The sequence below is a fragment of the Fonticula alba genome (assembly GCF_000388065.1).
Source record: "Fonticula alba strain ATCC 38817 unplaced genomic scaffold supercont2.3, whole genome shotgun sequence".
NCBI classification, from domain to species: domain Eukaryota; order Rotosphaerida; family Fonticulaceae; genus Fonticula; species Fonticula alba.
In genome coordinates this window covers 3,377,621-3,395,310 of record NW_009242973.1, presented here as the reverse complement: position 1 = coordinate 3,395,310, position 17,690 = coordinate 3,377,621, and the positions used below count along the sequence as shown (strand labels likewise).

Sequence of the window (17,690 nt, the reverse complement as noted above, 5' to 3'; positions counted from 1 at the left end):
CCCCCCCCGCGGCCCTGGACAAAGGGCGGGAGATTGGACCGGCTCGGGGCAAAAGTGCGCGCCCAAGTCAGCCGGCCCCGCCCCGCTTGTCTCGCCGCCTGAAGCCGGCGCGTGCCCCCCGCCCGTGTGCACTGGAACAAGGCTGCGGGGCCGGCAACCGGGCGAATGATTCGCCCAGGGCGTGACCAGGCCCCGCTGTGGTGCGCGCACGCCCCACTTCGCGCGCCCGCAGCCGCCCGGGCCAGCGGCCGCACATAAGGAAATTCAGCCCGCCCGACAGGAGTGGAGCCGCCCCGAGCGGACGGCACCGCCGGGCACCAGGGACCCGGCTGTCCGGAAGCCCCCCACAGCGCTTGGGTACGGACACCGGTCGCCTCAGTTTCACCGGCCGACAGCCGCCCGGGGGGGGGGGGAGCCGGGTGGCGTGGCGCCCCCCCCCCCCCCCCCGGGGGAGAGCCGTGAAGGGAAGGGCGGCCCGCCCAACCGACCCGGGCGTAAGCGTAATTCCGGAGGTCAACCCCCAGGCCCCGTGCGCGCCCGCGTGCGGCCCCCGCGTGCCAGCCCCGGAAATGACGTCCAGACCCGGGTAGCCTGGGCTCCCGGTCGGAGCCTGGGCTCGGCCCGCGGGCGGAGGGTCGTCGCGTGCAGGGCACGGGAGACACGCGCACACCTCCCCAGGGCAGCAGCCAGGCCCAGGGGGGGGGGGGGGGGGGGCGAGGGCAAGCGGGACCAAAGTCCCCAGCATACCTCAAATCTGACGCCCAACACAGGGTGGTGAGATGGTCCGCGCCACCTGGGGCTTTCCCCGTCTGTGGGATATATGATATATTATAATGGGAGCTCTTTTGCGGGGAAAAGATCATCTGTCCGTCGGGGGGACTTTTGCGCCCGCTCGGCCGGAGAGCATGGAGCAAACGAACCCGAGGCGAGGGATGGGCTCCGACACATCTCCATCCGGAACGAACGCACAGCCAGGCACTCCCGCCAGGGAGAGGGGCAAGGCGCGGCGCGACAAGCCCAACCAAGGAATGCATGTTCGCCGGGCGCAGGCAAGGAGCCCTCGTAAGTCGGGGCCCCCGGAACAGGGAATGTCATTCCGCCACATCACGACAGAGAATCAGAAGCTGACCTTCGTAGCGCGAATCCACCCGGACCGGGCCGTCGGAGAATTCAGCACACTGGCGGGCACGTGTGTCAGAATCACAAGCCACCATGCTGCGGGCCCGAGGGCAGACCAGCGCCACCGCGTTGAGCACACGCACCAACTCATAGCCCTCGAGTAGGGCCGGGTCCAGCTGGCCCAGGCGCCGGAGGAGCCCCTCGTACAGGACAACGAAGGAGGGCTTGCGACCGGCGAAAACTTCGGCCTCCATCAGGGAGGTGGCCGTCTGCAGGGTCTCGGCCGAACTGCCGGCCGAGAAGAGGAGATCCGTCTCGGGACGGTACCCGGCCCCTGCGGCCACGGTGACGAAGATGTTCCCCGGGGCATCGGCATATGGGGAGGTGGAGCCGCGCAGGGGCGCCCGCGAGCCGGGGACATCCATGGCCGCCCGGCGGCGGAGGGAGGCCACGAAGTCCGGTGACAGGGCTTCCTCCGGCAGGGGCGGCTCGCAGGTGGTGAAGCGCACGGGCGTGCCGCGCATGTCGCCCAGGTACGATGCCAGCGGTGTCAGATGGCAGGGAGTCAGCATGAGGATGCCCTCACTGTGTAAAGGGGGCCCGACCGATGGGTGGGTTAGTTTCCGGAGCGCAGGACTCAAGCGGCAGCATGCCCTCCCCGGCGGCCTTTCAGTCCCTCGCCCCCCCCGCCCCCCCTCCTCTGGACTCTCGTTGTAGCGCACACCCCGGAGGAGCGCACCTGCCAGGAGCCATGCGTCGGAGGAAGAGACTGGCTCCGATCGGGGCGGCCTGGTGAATGAAGCCGAAAAAGAGGAAGGCCAGCAGGTTGGCCAGGAGGCCGGCCATCACCAAGCCGCCGGCCAGGAAGCGCGACCGTGGCGCCGGGGATGTTGCCTCGCTGTGGGCGAGCACGGGTCCCGGGGCCAGGCCGTCGACCAGGCGTTCCATGCCGGCTCCGGCCACCGCCAGACAGGCCGGCACCACGGGGAGAATGAAGCTGGGCAAGCGGTCAGCATCTTGGATCTGCGGCGCGTGCGCTCCCGGTCTCCGTGTCCCTCCCCTGGCCGCTTGCCGCGCCCTTCGCGTGCCACCGGTCCGGCATGCACCACCCGACGCACCGGTGCTCCTTATGTGCAAGCAGCGAATGTACGACCACAAAGAAAATCGCCGGCGTCAGGAGCCAGCCAATGCGCCGGGCAAACGGGTCTCCCGGAGGGCGGGCCAGGGCACCGGCGACACCGGCCGCAAGGGGCACCAGCCACACGCCCACCACCACGGTTATGCCCTCAGTCCAATACCACAGCCACCCGTGGACCCCGTAAAAGGAGGACAGCGAGAGGGTGAAGTTGAAGCGCAGGAAGTTCAGCAGCGTCGGCCTCCAAGACCAAAGCTGCGCCAGCCCGGCGGCTGCCTCGCCCGGTCCGAGGAAGTGCTCGGCCGCCAGGGCATACAGCCGCCGGTCAAGCTGGGCGTTCAGCGCGAAGACCGTCATGCTGGGCAGCGGTGTGTGCGCGTGTGTGGGTCCGGCAGGGGGAGGCAGACGCGAATGGCTATGGTCAGCAGGCGGGCTCACATGTGCGCACTCCCCGAGGGGCCGAGGGAGGGGAGGTGGGGGGGGGGGGGGGGGGGAAACAGCACAAGCACTGGCCATATATCGCACCCGACCAGGGTACACAGCAGTACCCAGCCAACGGCCAGGCGTCGTTTGGCCGAAAGACCGCCTCGTGCCGTGGACACGAGACTAGCCAGCTCCACCAGCCCCAGCGGCAGGCAGTAGACCAGGGCCGTGGGACGGACGGCCGCCGCCAGGGCAGCCAGCGCCAAGCCCGGCACATAGCGAGTCCCACGGGCCGGAGTCTGGGCGCAAGGCCACAGGGCCAGGGCCCACGCGAGCAGACACGTCTCCAGCGAGTTCCCCAGGGTCCGGGTGAGGGCATAGCCATTGAACCAGAGTCCAACCGAGAAGAGAAGCTGGCCGGGTGTGCGCCATCGCACGGGCTCGTGTCAGGACGTGCAGTAGGGGAGGGCGGGGCGGAGGGGGGTGGCAGAGGGGGCAAGCAGGCAGGTCAGGCAACCGGCGCACCGCCCAACGTCCTGCGGCCCGGGAGAAAAGGCGACTCCCAAGGCGCCAAGTGGCCATGTCCGTGGCAAAGGCGATGAGACCCTGCAGGAGCCGGGGGCCGAGGATCTGCTCGCAGGGCATCCGCCGGTGGTTAGCACCACATCGACATCTTCTCTGGGCACAAGGAGAGAAGCGTACCAGAAGGCGCGTGCCCTCGAGGCCGAGTTTCCCAAGTAGAAAGTACACGCAGGCGAAGAGGCCCGGGTGAAGCCAGCCACGTAGGCGCGTGGCTGTCCACTCCCAGGTCAAATTGCCCGATGTGTGGGGTTCCAGGAGAGGGGGGGGGGTCAAGCAGGGGAGTCAAGGCAACAACCGGGGATTTGTCTGGCGGGCGAGGCGGCGAGTGGGCAGCGGTGCATCGGGTGGGTCGGACTCTCTTTCCTGCGAGCGGCGGAGGCGAGCGGATGTCGGCTCGCCTCTCGCATCGCACGATGTCAAGCAAGAGGGAAGGGGGGGGGGGGCGAATGGCGAGCCACCATATGGCGTGGGCAGGATGAGTGACGACATCCTGCCTACTGGCCTCCGGGAGCTCTGCCAGTCTTCGAGGCGCTGAATGTTGCGCGCATCTGAAGCCACAGGGCCCGCCATATGGGGGGTTGCCTTGCCTTGCCTTGCCTTGCCTGCTTCTCCTGCCCAGACATCGTATCGACATCGGCTCGGGGCGGTCGTGTCACGCGCTCATTCAACGGGGGGGAGGGAAGGGAGCGAGGGGAGGCTCGGGATAAAGAACTGCCGGGGGGGGGGGGGGAGGTGTGGCACAAGCAAGGATATCCAAAGGCGAGGAAGTAGGCCGGCTCGAGGGACTGCCAGAACTCGTCCGGGCTGAAGGCTGTTCGTTGGAGAAGAGCCTGCGCCAAGCGCAGGAGCAGGACAGCAGCCAGAAGGTGCCGAGTCGAAACCAGCGGGGCACCGCACGGGACAGCGGCTGAGGTCGCAGGGGGTGCCGGGCCAGAGATGGTTGGCGCTTCATCCGCGTTGCCGGTGGGCGGCCGCAGGGCGGCTCGCTGGCGGCGGAGCAGAACCGATTTGGGTGTGCCCATGGCCGGCAGGGAGGCAGGGATGCCGATTGTGTATGGGTGTCGCGCGCGAGGGCTGAATGCGGAAGACCGACGGAGGGGCGGAAGGAGGGCGGGAGAGGGCGAGAGGAGAGCTCACTGCGGCCGGGCCCGGGCCTCGGCCCCTTGTCAAGCACCCCCCGAAGAGTCTTCGCAAGGAATGTATATCCGCCGGCTGGCCGATCGCGTGTGTCCGATCGTTGAGGTGGGCCCCCCCAGGCCCTGCACCCTCGAGCAGTTGGCAGATCGCGCCCAACGCACAGTGCATGCTCATTCGTTGCCGCACGCAAAGAACCCGCTCCGTCTCGCCCCGCTTGTGACCGGGAACAAAGGCCCTGCCAGGGGGAGGTAGGTACAAATGACCGGACCGGATGTCGCTGTGGTGTATTCATGGCGCAGATGCCAACGGTGGGGCCCGGCCTCACACCCGCGCCGGGGGCGGGTGTGCCAACAGGAGCTGGTTCATGTCCTCGAGCGCGGCGCCGATGGCCTCATTCATGTCGGCCGCACGGGCGTAGCCCGACAGACAGGCCACACTGAAGCGAAGCGAGTCCGCCTGCACCAGGTACGGGATGCCATACCCCTGGTCGCAAACCTGGCCCCAGCCGTAGCCATTAACAGCTGGGCTAACCAGCTGCGAGGTAGACAGGGTCCACTGCCGCGAGGCATCCAGGATGGCGCTCTCCAGGAAGGGGTCCGTCTCACCAGGCTCGAGCACATACTTGAGTGCTGTGTGTGTGTGTGTGTGAAAGTAAATGTCCAATGTGTGTTGCACGTTAGTGTCGGGGTAGCCTGCGTGATGTGTTTTCCTTCCTGTTCATTGCCCCCCCCCCCCCCCCCCGAGGCACGATCGGCCAGGGGGGACTAGTGTAGGGCCGAGCAAAGGGCGATCAGACAGGTGAAGATGGCCGGAGCCAGTGGCGCAGTACGGACCCGAAAGGTGCCGATCAAAGCCGGAGCCCTCGACCACGGCCCGGGTGGTGGTAGCATGCCTACGGAGGGCATTATCCAGGAGGTATGCCCGGACCTCGGGCTGGCTCGGCCAAGGTGGGGTAAGGGGAGAAAAAGGGCAAGCGAGAGGAAAGAGGGTCAGGGGCCAAATCGGCGGCGGCGGCGGCGGCGGCAGCGGCAGCGGTGGCACGCACATTGAAGGTGTCATCCATCATGGCCGTCGTCCACATGACCGACTCGTGGCTGACCGTGCGGATGGCTTCGGTCCGGCCACCGGCGAAGAGACGCGTTTGGCCGGTCTCGTATGTGGAGCAGGCCATGCCATGCAGACGCCGGTAGGCCAGCTGCATGGCCATCTGCACAAAGGCATCCGGACTCTGGTGCAGGCGCTTGCTGATGTGCGCCGAGCCGAAGCCCCGGAAGTCGAACTGCCGCATGTCCCGGCGCCCGGCGTCCTCCCGCACGGCCGTCGCCGCGGTGGTGATTTGTGCGCGCAGGTCGTCGGTCAGATCGAAGTCCAGATGCCGGGGAGCCCGCAGGGAGCTGGTGGCCAGAGTGCCGGATGTCGCCCCGGTCGGGTCGAAGCCCAGCGCCTGGGCCTCATTCAGTCGATCGGCGCCCTGTCCGCGTCCGGTGGCGGCTTCGGCCACGCGGATAGAGGTCGAGCCATCGGCCAGGGAGTGCTGCAGGAGGGATGGCGGCGCGTGTGCGTGTATGGATGGATGCAAGTGTGCATGCATGTATACGTGCGTGTGTGTGCGTGTGTATGTGTGAATATGTTTGCCATGGTGCATGCAGTTAGGTATATGGCCCCATATATGTGCGTATGTGAATGCGGGAGCACTCGCGGCACGCCATGGCGGGTGCCACTGCCAGAGGGACAGGGTCCTTGTAGGGGATGCTCGCCGGGAGCAGGCCAGCGCACCTCGTTGATATGGCCGGCCTTGCCATTGGCGAAGCAGATGATCTGGACGCTGTGATCGTAGAAGCGGTTCCGGCCGTCGCTGTGCCAGATTTCCCGACACACCTGGTCCGGCGTGTCGGGAGATGTATCATCGAGGCAAAGCACCAATGCGGCATTCCGCACGCACGCCAGGTGCGCGGCATTTTTGGGTGAAGCTTGCTCCAGGAGGTCGAGCCCCTGGTTGATTGGCAGCGGTGGCGGGATGTCAGCAAAAGAACAGCGCATAGGCCGGTGAAGAGACGGTGGTTCGTGGGCGTGTGTGTACCTTCGCGCTTTGGTCCCGGTCGATGGCCGTCAGCAGGCCGATGGGATACTTGGCCGGGCCCAGTTGGCCGGCGCGCTCGGTGATGGTCTCGAGCGATCTGCGGTTGGGGAGGAGGTGCGGCCCGGGGAGTCAGCACTTGCAAAGTCATGGCAGTGATGTGGTGGTGTCTCTTTTTTTTTTCCCTACTCCCCCAGACGGAAGGCCCGGGGCTGAGACATACTTGGCCAGGGTCGACTCGGGGAACATAACCCCGGTATCTGGGCAGATGAGGTCCAGGTGGAAGACGTGGCCCCCGCGCAAAACCACCAGCCCAAGGTGGTTGCCTGGCACCGCGCGGTCACGCTGCACAAAGGTGTCAGCTCCGGGGCGCGGAATGCGGCAGCTATTGAGCAGGTGGTGGAACTGCAGCATGCACAGGGGCTTGCCATCGCGCGTATACTCCGCCGGATAAAGCTTCCTGTGATGGCGGACACCGGGGCCGGGGGACGGAGAGTGTGCCAGCGGTGGGCGAGGAGGTAAGGGGCAGAGGCCAGTCAGCACAGGGACAGTCCCTCCTCCGGAGGGGGGAATCTGCCACAGGAGCAAGGCGGGGCCCGGGGGCCCGGGGTCAGGGGCACCGAGGGTACGCACTGGTCCAGAGCCCAGCGGAATTGGAGGGCACGGTGCGCGAGGCTGGCCGCCCGGGCCAGGGGGGTCCGGAAGGATTGGTCATCCGTGTACGAGTAAAAGTAGCTGACATTGGTGGGAAGCGAGGCCCGGGGCTGGAAGTAGGCATGCTGGTTCCAGAAGCGCAGGAACCAATTGTTCCCGGGCTCGGTCTGAGCCAGGCGTTCAAGTCGCGCATGGAGCTCCGGCCCCAGGCCATCCTCATCGGTGAAGGTCTCGGCGAGGGGCTGCATCTTCGATCAGTACTTGTGTCGGTAGGGCACGTCCGGTGCAAGCGCCTGGGCGGAAGCGGGAATACGCACAACGACCTCGGCCACGGCGGCCGGGCCGAGAAGGGCGTCCACATTGCTCAGCACCCCGCGCACGGACTGCTCGAGCCGGTGCAGGGGGAGCGGCGGCAGGTGCGACTGGGCCTTCCAGAGAGGGGTCAAATCGTCGCGAGGGAGGACCCGCGGGTCGGCCGGGACAAAGTGCGACGCGGGCAGGGACCCCGCGGCTGGCGCCCCGGCGGTCGTGGTGGCCAGCCCCTACGGCAGAGGAGAGAATCCCATGTCGCGACCGACAAAGCTGGAGGTCAGAGGAAGGGGTATTTGCGTGCTCGAGTTCCTGGCCCAGGGGCAAGGGAGGCAAAAAAAAAGAAGAGGGAGTGAGGGTGCCGTACGCGAATGGCGCACTGTGCGGCGCCCGGGCCGATGAGGGTGCGGGCCGCCCTGGCGGGCCCAGAAAGTACGCGCGAAGCCCGCGGAAGGCGATGCATCATGGTGTGGAGGTAAGGGGGCGGGGGGGGGGGGGGGCAGGGGACGGGGAAGAGAGGAAGACAGCAAAAGAGGGGAAAGGGGCCGATGGTGCCGGCTCCGCGTTGGGGCCCTCTGTCGCTGGGCGTCGTTTTCACTGGGGACAAGAGGAACTCCCCTCCTGTCTCGGCCCCCTCGGTGATTGACCGGACCGGGGGGCGGGGGGGGGGACCACTCGGCAATCTAGTCCCTAGCAATGGTGGGAGCACCCGCGTCGAATTCGCACTGGGCGGCCCCCGCCGTGGGCCTAGACAGCCGGGCTCGACGTCGGCTCTCTCCTGCCCCCCCCCCCCGCGGCCGATCAGGCGCCCGCGGACATGGGCGGAGCTGGGCCTTAATTTGAAAGGGCCCAGTTAAAGCACCCCATCCAGGTGTCTGTGCGCTGGTGCCCCGTCCGTTGGGGCATTCCAATGGGCCGGTCGCTCGGGGCCGGGGCCTGTGTGCACCCGCTCCTGGCATCGCGGGAAGTGTCTCAGGCCTTGCCTCGTCCGGTCGGGCCTGCCCTTGTTTGGCCTCGTCTGTGGCCCAGGACCGGGAGGGGGGCTAGATCGGGCCTTGGCAGCAAGCCGGCCAGCCGACAGGAAAAGCAGCCCGAGCGCCACAACGCTGGAGTGCTTGGGCAATACCTTTCTCTCCTCTTTCTCTCCTCCTCTCCCTTCCGCCCTCTTCTACCTCCTCTTCCGCCGCCCTCCAGCCTTTTTTTTCCTTCCCTACTCCCCTTTGCCCCGGCTGTTGCCGCCGCCGCCGCCGCTGCTGCCGCTGCTGCTGCCGCCGCCGCCGCCGCCGGATGTCGCTCAACCCCTTCGACACTGTCAATCGGAGGGACGCGCCCGGAGCCGGGCGCTCCAATGTCCGAGACACCAATCCCTTTGGCGATGGCGCCACTCGGCCGGGCCCCGGGACGGGCTCCACACGCGACACCAATCCCTTCGACTCGCCACCCAGCGGGGCAGGCCGTCCCACTGGCGGGGGAGCGCGCGACACCAACCCCTTCGATGATGATGACGACGACGTCGTCGAGTCGGGCTTCTCTCAAGGGCGTCCATCGAGCGTCAGCACGCGTGACACCAACCCTTTCGACTCACCCTCGCGGATTCCCCCCCGGCCAGGGCTCAGTGCCTCCACGCCGGGGCCGGCCGCGGTCAATCCCTTCGACAAGCGTGAGACATCGCCCTCCCTTTCTAGCCCGGCTCCCGGTGCCGGAGCCACCGCGTCTGGTCGCCCGGGTGCCACGGCCGCGGCCACTGGGTCCACCTCTTCGTTGGCCTCGATCGGCAGCATGAGCGCCGTCGGTGCTGGAGGCGCTGCCGGCCCCCGGGGCGAGGCCTCTGCCGCCAGGCCCATCCGCCCGACGGCCACTTCCTCATTGTCGAGTCTTGCCGGCACGCCGCCCGGCAGCGGACTTGACCCGGCGCGGCCGGCTCCCGGGACCGCACAGCGCCCACCCCCCCTGGGGACGACTGCCACGCAGGTTTCCGAGCCGTCGACCAGCGACGAGCCGCCAGAGCTCGCCCTCCCGCGCGAGATCATCGACACATTTGGCGACCCGCATTTCGACGCGGACCAATGTACGGCTGCCGGGGCTCCCTCTTGTGTCCCCCTGTTATGGGGGCATTGCGCGCCTTCTCGATCCCGCTAACTCCCTGCCTGTCCTGGCCCTCCCCCTTGGGCACAATGGCCGCCAGTCATTTCGGACCGTCTGTACAACCACCTCTCCTCCGATGTGGAGAGTGTCTTCAAGGAGCTGTCCTCGAGTTCGGCCCTGGCGGTGACCCGCCTCCAAAGCTGCGTCTCCGGGCACTATCGCGAGTTCGTGTACACCTCGCAGGAGATGGGCAGTGCGTCTTTCCTTCCCTCCCCAGCCAATTGTCCCTCCCCCCCCCCTCCTCCCCGCCTCTACACGGAGCTCAGCATCGAGGCGTACACGACTAACACCCGGGCATCCGCATCCCCCTGCTCACCCTGCGCCCTTGTCATGGTGGCATAGTGCTCGAGCGTGATGTTGACAACTTGCGTCGGGATCTCTTTGCCTTGCAGGGGTCTGTCCGGGCCATCTCGCTGACCATCCAGGCGACCAAATTCCAGGCCTTCCGGCCGCGCCGGCCAGGTGAGGTGGGTCCCCGGACCAAGGCGCAGCTAGTGTCACCGGACTTGCCGAGTGCCGCGACCGGGTCTCACCGCCGCCAGCGTTCGGCTGTCATTTCGGCGGCCATTTCCCCGATCACCAATGCCCCGGCGTCGTTGGGCCGGCTTTTTGGCCTGGGTGCCTCCAGTCCAAAGACTCCGTCGGCGGCGGCGGTCGGTGCCAGCGCGGCGGCGGCCAGCGCGGCAGAGGCCTCCCGGGGGCCGGACACCCTGGCTACTCGTGGCGGGACCCTGCGCCGGGCGAAAACCCGCCGTGGGGGCGCCGGCGGAGCCGGCGGAGCCATGGCCGGCAGCGGCTGGCCCGGAGCCAGTGGGGCCTTCTTCGATCCGGATGCCCCGCTGTATGGCGGCGAGCTGGATGTCTCGCTGCTGACCCCGGGGCATGAGTTCCTTCTCCGGGAGATGGAGCTGACTGTGGTGCCGGATGGCAGGCACTTGTGGGATATCCCGGCGCGGCCGCATCGGCACGGGCCGCCGAGCACCCGATCCCCGACGGTCAGCTCGCCAGGGTACCGGGCTCCGGGCGCCCGCGCCACAGGGCACCCGGCTGGAAGTGACTCGGACGGGGGGTCGAGCATCGGTGGGCCAGGTGGCGCCGGGTCCTCGCCTTCTCCCTCCTCCGGCTGGGGCGGGTCTCCCTCACCGGGGTCGGTGTTCCCGTTGATCCGGTCTCCCTTTGCCCGGCTGTCCGGGGTCGGCGGTGCCGGTGGCAGTAGCGGCGGCCCGACCGGCGGCCCGGGGTCCGGGCCTTTGGATGTCGATGCGGCTGGAGCCCTCCTGGATGGGATGGCCATGCCGCGGTTGCCGGATGTCGTGCCGACCCTGCTGCTAGCCACAAATCTGTTGCTGGCTTCGCCGGATACCTTCGCCGTGGAGTCGGCCGGGCGATTGCTTCTCTTCGACTCGCATCTGGTTCTGGCTGTGGGCCTGCATGTGCGAGGTCCCGGAGACCCGAGCCCCGGCGAGTCCGCGGAGCCCGGGTCTGCCGGGGTTTCCGGGGAGCTGGGCGTCCCGGGTGGTCCGGGCGGCGGCGGCGGCGGCGGCGGCGGCGGCGGCGGCGGTGGCAGCAACGGCAGTGGCGGGGGCATGCACTCGGCCGCCGGCGCCTCGACCGCTGCCGCCGCCACCGCCGCCACCTCCGGCGGCACTCACTACGGTGGTGGCGGCCCCCCTGGCAGCGGCCACCGGCGGTCCAACAGTCCGGTTGGCGGGGCCGGCCTACGTCGGGGAGGCCCATCCGGGACGGCCGGCTCCGGGCACGGTCCATCCCCCCTGTCCGGGTCTGGCCCCGGGCATGGGCCCGGGCTGCAGTCCTACTCCCAGGGCACCAGCGGGCATTTCAGCAGCGGGTCTCTGATCAATCCGCTGGCCTTCGGGTCGACGGTCCTGGAAACCGTGACCACGTCCATCATGAGCGGCGTGACGGGCGGCTACTCGACGATGGCCGCGGCGGTCGGGGCGGTCGGCGGTGGCGGGGCTGATGCCATGTCCGAGGCGATGCGCTTTTCCTCCGGGGTGCAGCAGTGTGCCTCCTGTGCGGCGCAATCCCAGGGCCGGGCCAAGCCCGGGGACAAGGGTCCCCTGCCTGGCGGTCGTCCGGGCTCGGGCGAGTCCTCCCCCCCGCTCGGGGGGATCCCCGCCCCGAGCCAGCCCTCGCCACTGCTGAGCCGGCAGTCGGCGGCCCTGAGTCTGTCGCCGGCGTCTACCATGACCTCTGGCGCCATTGCCGGCACCGGCACCGGCGCCGGCACCACCACCGATGGGAGTGGGGCCATGGTCGCCGGGGCCGGGCCGTGCGGAGCCCCTGGTTGCATTGGTGTTGTGCCTGGTGGCCTGGTGGCCGACCCGCGGCGCTGGTACTTGGCCCTGGCAAGTCAAGTGGACTCGCTGTCGAGCGGGCGCTCCGGGCTGGAGCAAGCGGCGGCCTCCTTCTCCCCGCGGCCTCCCTTTGTGGCGGTCTTCTCGGCTCCCTTGTCGGCTGTGGCCACGGCCAATGTCCACAATCCCGATGGTGTGTCGGTCTTTCTTTGTCCCCCCCCCCCCCCCTCCATCTTTCTGTCCCTAGCTCCTTGCCATATAGCACTTGGTGCTGCCTGCACACGCCCGCCCGCCCATGCTCTGCTCCGAACTGACCAGGCCCCTCCCTTCTTCCACTTCACTGCATGTAGGTGGCCAGTCGATGTTCAGCATCTTCGCCGACTCGGCCAAGTTTTACTTGCAGTTCACCACCCGGGCCCTGATGCTGGAGATCAAGTCCATTGTGGACAGTGCCCTGGCTAGTGCCCAGCGCCCGGGCAAGGGGCTTACCCCGCAGGAGCCCTCTTCGTCGAGCGGCACCAGCCAGCAGCCCCAGTCGACACAGCAGCAGCAGCGCCTTGCTCGGCAGGTGTCGACAAATACGCTGACAGCCATCTCCTCGTCGAGTCTCAGCTCGCCAGGGCTGACAGCCTCGGTGGGGCCCACGCCGCCGGAGACGCCCGCCGGGGCCAGTACCAGTGCTCCGGGATCGGTCACCACGCCGCAGACCGCCAGCCGAGGCACTCCAAAGCCGGGGTCGGGCTCGGCGACGCCGGGCGACCCGGCCGGCCGGGCGGCCCCCACCTTCGATGTCATCTCCTACATGGCCACCGTGTCCAACACCGATGGCACACCGGAGGCCGAGGCCGACACCAAGCCGCGGGCTTCGTCGGTCACCGGGTCCGGGTCCAATCCGCTGGCCAAGCTTGGCTTCCGGCAGAACCCCCTGTCGCGCTCGTCGGCTGGCAAGGCGGCGGCGGCGGCGGCGGCGGCGGCGGCGGCTACCGGGCCCGAGGACGCGGCCCCGGGTGGCCGTGCACGGTCGGCCACATTGGACGCGGTACCGCTGCCGGGGACCAGCTCCCCGGTTGGGGCTACGGGCCCGGGCCCGGCCGGTGGCGGGAGTGCCGGGGCCTCCGGGTCCAAGACCGGTCGCGGGACGGTGGCCATCCTGGCCGAAGACCCGCGCACCGGCCTTCCTCGATTGCCGAATGTGGTTGGTTCCTTCCAGGCGATGATGGAGCGCAAGCGGACCCCAAAGACGCTGGCCGGTGCCGCGCTTCCGGCCGGGAGCACGTCCAGCATCCACCATCCCATGGAGCAGGCCACGCAAGATGTGCAAAACCGCTTGGACGACATGGCTGTGGCGATTGCCCATCGGGACTTCGTCGAGGCATACAGCCATCTGCTCAATGGTGCGCGTCACGGCGTCCCGCCTTTCCGTCCATATGCGTCTGCCTCCTCCTCTCTTTGTCTCTCTCTCCCCCCCACCCCCCCCTCTTGACCTGCTCTTTCGGCCTTCCTTTCATGAGATCTCCCTGCCCCAATCTCCCTGACAAATGCCCCCCATGCGCCCCCGCAGCTCGACAGATGATCATCGAGTTGGACGGCTCGCAGCCCCGGATAGCCAAGCGGGTGACCCTGCCAGCGAGCTCCATCAAATGCCTGCTGGCAACGCTGTCGTCTTACTCCGAGCGCCTGGTTTTGGCGCTGGCAGACTCAATCGACCGGCCGCATCTTTCTCGAACGCAGCTCCACCGCCACATTGCCCTCTTGCGGCTGCTCGGCCGGAGTGATATGGTACGGTGTTTACCTGTGCTTTTTTTTTGCCTCCCGGCGTCTCCCCTCCCTACCTCTCTCTCTCTCTCTCTCTCGCGAGTGCTGACCTGTGTCTCCGCCTGAATCAGGCGCTGGAGCGCTTCCTCTCACGACACGGATCAGTCCTGGACAAGAAGATGGCGTACGTTGGCTTGTCCTCCTCCTCCTCTGACTTCTCCATGCCCGCCAGTGGCAGCATCACTGACTCTGTGCGCCCCAGATCGGTTGTTTTTGAGCGCCATGTTACCGACTATGTGGACAACCTGGTGACCATCTTCGTCTCCGGAGTATCCATCGTGGTACAGCAGTTCATTGAGCTCTTCGTGCCACCGGTGTCGCTGGACCGAGTGCTACGGTCGGCGCCGGCCGCCGGGGCCACCGTGCGTGTGGCCGGCCCCGCGAGCGCCTCCCCCGCCGTGGGCGGGCTCTCCTCGCCTGGCCGGGGGTCTGGGGCGTCACCGCGCGCGGCAGCCGGCGACAAAGCCGCCCCACCGGGGCGCTTCTCCCCGATGGCTCTGCTGGGATCTGCGTCGACGCACCTGCTGTTGGGGCCTCAGGCCCAGCGTGCGGCCGCCGGTCTGATCGATTCCTCGCAGTCGGCTGGTGCGTGAGCCGCGCTTCCTCGTCTGCCTCACGGACCACCGGATTGCCATGCCGGCTCTGTTCGCGTCTCTTCCCGGTTCTGGCACTGACACCTCTCGCCACTTGTCCTTAGGTCTCCTTCGCTGGGTCTTGCAAATGCTGGACTCCTATATTGTGCTGTTCGTGCGGTATGTCTTCCGGGCGGCGATCAGCATCTCGGACGACAGCCCGGCCGCACGGGGGCGCTCGCTCCTGGATGAGCCGCCATCCCCGGGACTGGGGGATCTTTCGCCGGACAGCTCGGTGACCAGCTTCGACCTGGCGCGCACCGGGTCCTCCACTTCGACAACCGGCGGCCCGGGAGCCGGGCCGGTGCTCTTCTCCGAGCGGGAGGCCATTCGCACGGTGGCCGAGTGCATTCGCATTTCCACCTCACGCCTGCAGGCGCTGGAGGAGTTGCGCTTTTACATCCGCACGGATTTGCAGCAGGCGGCCGGGGCGACGCGCAGCGACGCGGCGGATGCGGCCTTCGCGTCGTCCGGGGGCCCAGGGGCGCAAGCGGGCACGGGCCCCACCGCGCCGGCCTCCGGACCCGGGGGGGACACCTTCACCGAGGTGCGTCTCGGGCTGGTGTTCGCCTCGTTGGTGCGTACGTCGCCACTGGTGCGGTCCGGCCTGGCGTCGGCCTATGACCGGTATGTGTCGCGCTCGGTGTCGCACCTGCGCGCGGCGCTGTCCGCCGTGGAGCCCCTGCCGATGCTGTCGCTGGAGCTCGCGCCGTCGGGGCCCGGGTCCGGACGTGTGTCCACCGCCCCGGGGTCCGGGGCCGATCGCCGGCCTGGCGGCGCCCTGCAAATCCACACCGGAGCCAGTACGGCCACTGGCCCTGGGGCCGACACCCTGGCGACGTCCCTGCCGGCGATTGCTGTCAAGTTCGGCGTCACCCTCGAGTCAATCGGGCACTTTTGCATCGGCCCGCCCGGCTCCGGGGATGACCTGCCGAAGGTGTGTTCCCTTGGCCTGGGTGTCCTCTGCTCGCGGCTGGAGATCCTCCTGCGAGACCTCCGTCAGCTTGACCTGAATGATGTGCGTTGCTTCCTGGCTGGGTCTCTCTACCTCGGTGTTTCTCTCTCTCTCTCTCTCTCCCCTTTCCTCTCCCCCTCCGCTCGTCGCTGTACCCCGCATTCCCTTCTTCTGGGCATGCTCGGCTGCATTTCCGCCTCTGCATGTCATCTCCTCATGCGGCGCCATATGCCGGGCCTCCGACTGACCCGTCTCCCCAATCGCTGCCTTGCCTTGTGCCCGCACAAACCCCGGCCCAATGACAACACCAACAGGTGGCCGACTCGGCCCTGCAATCACTCCTGGACTTGTGTCTGGTGTATGCCAACCACTTGCGCACTTTGATCGAGCGGTTCTTGACCGGCGGCAGTTCGGCGCTCAAGCCGGCCGCCGCACACTTCGAGCTTCCGCCCTCGGTGGTGACCCTCCTGTCGGACCTGGTGCTGATCCAAGGCCCGTTGCTGGATCGGCTGTCGCAGGACTTCGCCGGGCTGCCCTCCAGTCAGGGCCCCCCACCGGCCGTCATCCAGGCCAAGCGGCATGTCAATGGTACGCCCGGTTATTTGCCCCCTCCGGCCCGGTCCTTTGTTTGTGACAAACGTGGCCATGATTGTCTTCCGCCGTTGGCCTCCGGGTGAGCAAGGCGCTGCCCTCGCTCCCCCTCTTCCCCCTGTTGCCTGACCGCCCTGCCCCTTCCAGACATCATCAACAAGTCTGCCTCCCTGGCACTCAATAATGTCACCTCCTCCTCGTCGGCCACCTCCAACCGGGTCATGCCTCTCGGGGTGTACCTGGTGGAGCGGGCCTGGGCATACCCCCGGGGGTTGCCATATGCATCGCTTGAGGAATTCCCCGACGCCGAGAGCGTGGAACTGCCCTCTCCCGGCATGCAGTCAGTGCGTGAATGTAGCCCGCCACAGGGCCCGCCATGTTGCTGTCCTTTTGACTGTCCCTGCTGACCATGGCTTGTTTGTGCCCAAAGCTGCTTCAGTCGTTCTTCAGCACGCAGGAGCAGTTCCCACTGGCACTTCGGCGCTCAGTGGCCGAAGTGGTCGCCACTCAGATCACCAGCCTGGTGTCCATCGGTGCGCCAAAGAGGTGGCCACCAATGGCGCCCTATCACCGTCATGCAGACATCCTTTCAGGCTGGAATTGCCTGCCTTCCTTTTTTTTTTTTTGCTGACCTCTCTGCCCCCCTTCTCCCCCGTGTGCTGTTCCCCTTCGCGGCTCCAGGCACGCCAAATGTGCCCCTGCTGACCAACGTTGGCGTGCATTGCCTGAACTTGGATCTCTTGGTTCTCGAGGAGGCCTTCCGACGCCACTTTGGTGAGGAGTACCTGGCGCATAGCAAGCTTGTCGCGCGCATCGAGGCCGCGCGCATCAGCATTCTCCGGTCCAATGACCACCACAAGGTATGTGGATACACGCGTTCCCGCTGTCAATCAGTTCTGCCGGGCCGCTTGGTCACTGGCTGTTATTTGCCCTTTGCTCCCTCCCTTCTTTCCTCTCTCTCTCTCTCTCTCTCTCTCTCTCTCTCCGTGTGTGTGCATACTTGTCACGCCCCCTACTCCTACTCACATATCCGTTTCTTCCCCTCCCGCCCCTCCAACGGACGCATCGCACAGATCCAGAGCGACCGGTGGTTCGTCCGGAAGGCGGCCGCCTCGCTCGACGAGCTGGCCATTATTCCTCCCTCTGCCGTGCATCCATCCTACATGGCTGGCAAGTAACACGCCCCCCCCCCCCCCCCACACTGCGTCCCGCCCCTTCCCACAGGGCCGGGGGAGGGGGGAATTCAAGTAGATGCAAGGGCAAATATACATCCCCCGAAGGTTTCCCATGAGTGGGTTGGTTTATGCTCTAGGCACACATGCGCCCTGCCTTGTTGCCAGGGGGAGGAGTTTCGAGGCCAGGAGCTGCGGCGCCGTGGCCGCCTCCGCCCGCCCCCACCTGCGTACACACCGAACCCCATGCATCCCAACGCTCGATCATTTCGCGGGTCGTCATTGCGAGAAATTCCCCGAACTCGAGTGCCATCGGATAGTATGCCAACGTATGCGCGTCCCGGCGCCCCCACACGCCCCTGGGCGTGGTGTGTGGCGGGCTTTTCTCAGGCCGCAGGGGTCCCTGTGCCCAAGCCCCGGCCGGGCTAGCGGTCTCCGCTAGCAGCGGCCGTGTGTGTGTGTGTGTGTGTGTGTGTGTGTGTGTGTGTGTGTGTGTGAGTGCGTGAGCTCTGGCAAGCGCGCGCGCGCACGTACCCGCGCGGAGGCGCCGGCGGCTGGGGGGGCAGGGGGCCGAAAGGGGGTCGGCCTCCGGGTGTGTCTGGGTGTGTTTTCCTCTGGGGGGAGGG

The 17,690-nt window shown here is 67.6% G+C and overlaps 3 protein-coding genes across 3 annotated transcripts; 1 reads left to right on the top strand and 2 right to left on the bottom strand.

Moving 5' to 3' along the window:
- Nucleotides 1–774: 774 nt before the first annotated feature.
- On the bottom strand, nt 775–4,398 carry H696_02501 (hypothetical protein). Its single transcript, XM_009496409.1, has 8 exons — nt 4,013–4,398; nt 3,380–3,500; nt 3,203–3,307; nt 2,780–3,090; nt 2,238–2,612; nt 1,859–2,116; nt 1,263–1,704; nt 775–1,178 (listed from the first exon to the last, which is right to left on the bottom strand). Exons 1-8 carry the CDS (start codon nt 4,279–4,281, stop codon nt 1,092–1,094), a joined length of 1,968 nt encoding a protein of 655 aa, XP_009494684.1. The 5' UTR covers nt 4,282–4,398; the 3' UTR covers nt 775–1,091.
- A 259-nt stretch (nt 4,399–4,657) lies between these two features.
- Nucleotides 4,658–7,925, bottom strand: H696_02500 (hypothetical protein). Its single transcript, XM_009496408.1, has 9 exons — nt 7,804–7,925; nt 7,445–7,669; nt 7,107–7,369; nt 6,697–6,933; nt 6,477–6,573; nt 6,173–6,388; nt 5,442–5,930; nt 5,230–5,329; nt 4,658–5,025 (listed from the first exon to the last, which is right to left on the bottom strand). Exons 1-9 carry the CDS (start codon nt 7,900–7,902, stop codon nt 4,718–4,720), a joined length of 2,034 nt encoding a protein of 677 aa, XP_009494683.1. The 5' UTR covers nt 7,903–7,925; the 3' UTR covers nt 4,658–4,717.
- A 774-nt stretch (nt 7,926–8,699) lies between these two features.
- H696_02499 (hypothetical protein) lies at nt 8,700–17,180 on the top strand. The gene is made up of 13 exons (XM_009496407.1): nt 8,700–9,504; nt 9,622–9,774; nt 9,924–12,092; nt 12,250–13,293; nt 13,461–13,678; nt 13,786–13,838; nt 13,917–14,299; nt 14,412–15,364; nt 15,616–15,889; nt 16,040–16,236; nt 16,323–16,425; nt 16,574–16,752; nt 16,966–17,180. The coding sequence occupies exons 1-13, from the start codon at nt 8,724–8,726 to the stop codon at nt 17,068–17,070; spliced, it is 6,612 nt and encodes a 2,203-aa protein (XP_009494682.1). The 5' UTR covers nt 8,700–8,723; the 3' UTR covers nt 17,071–17,180.
- Nucleotides 17,181–17,690: the final 510 nt, after the last annotated feature.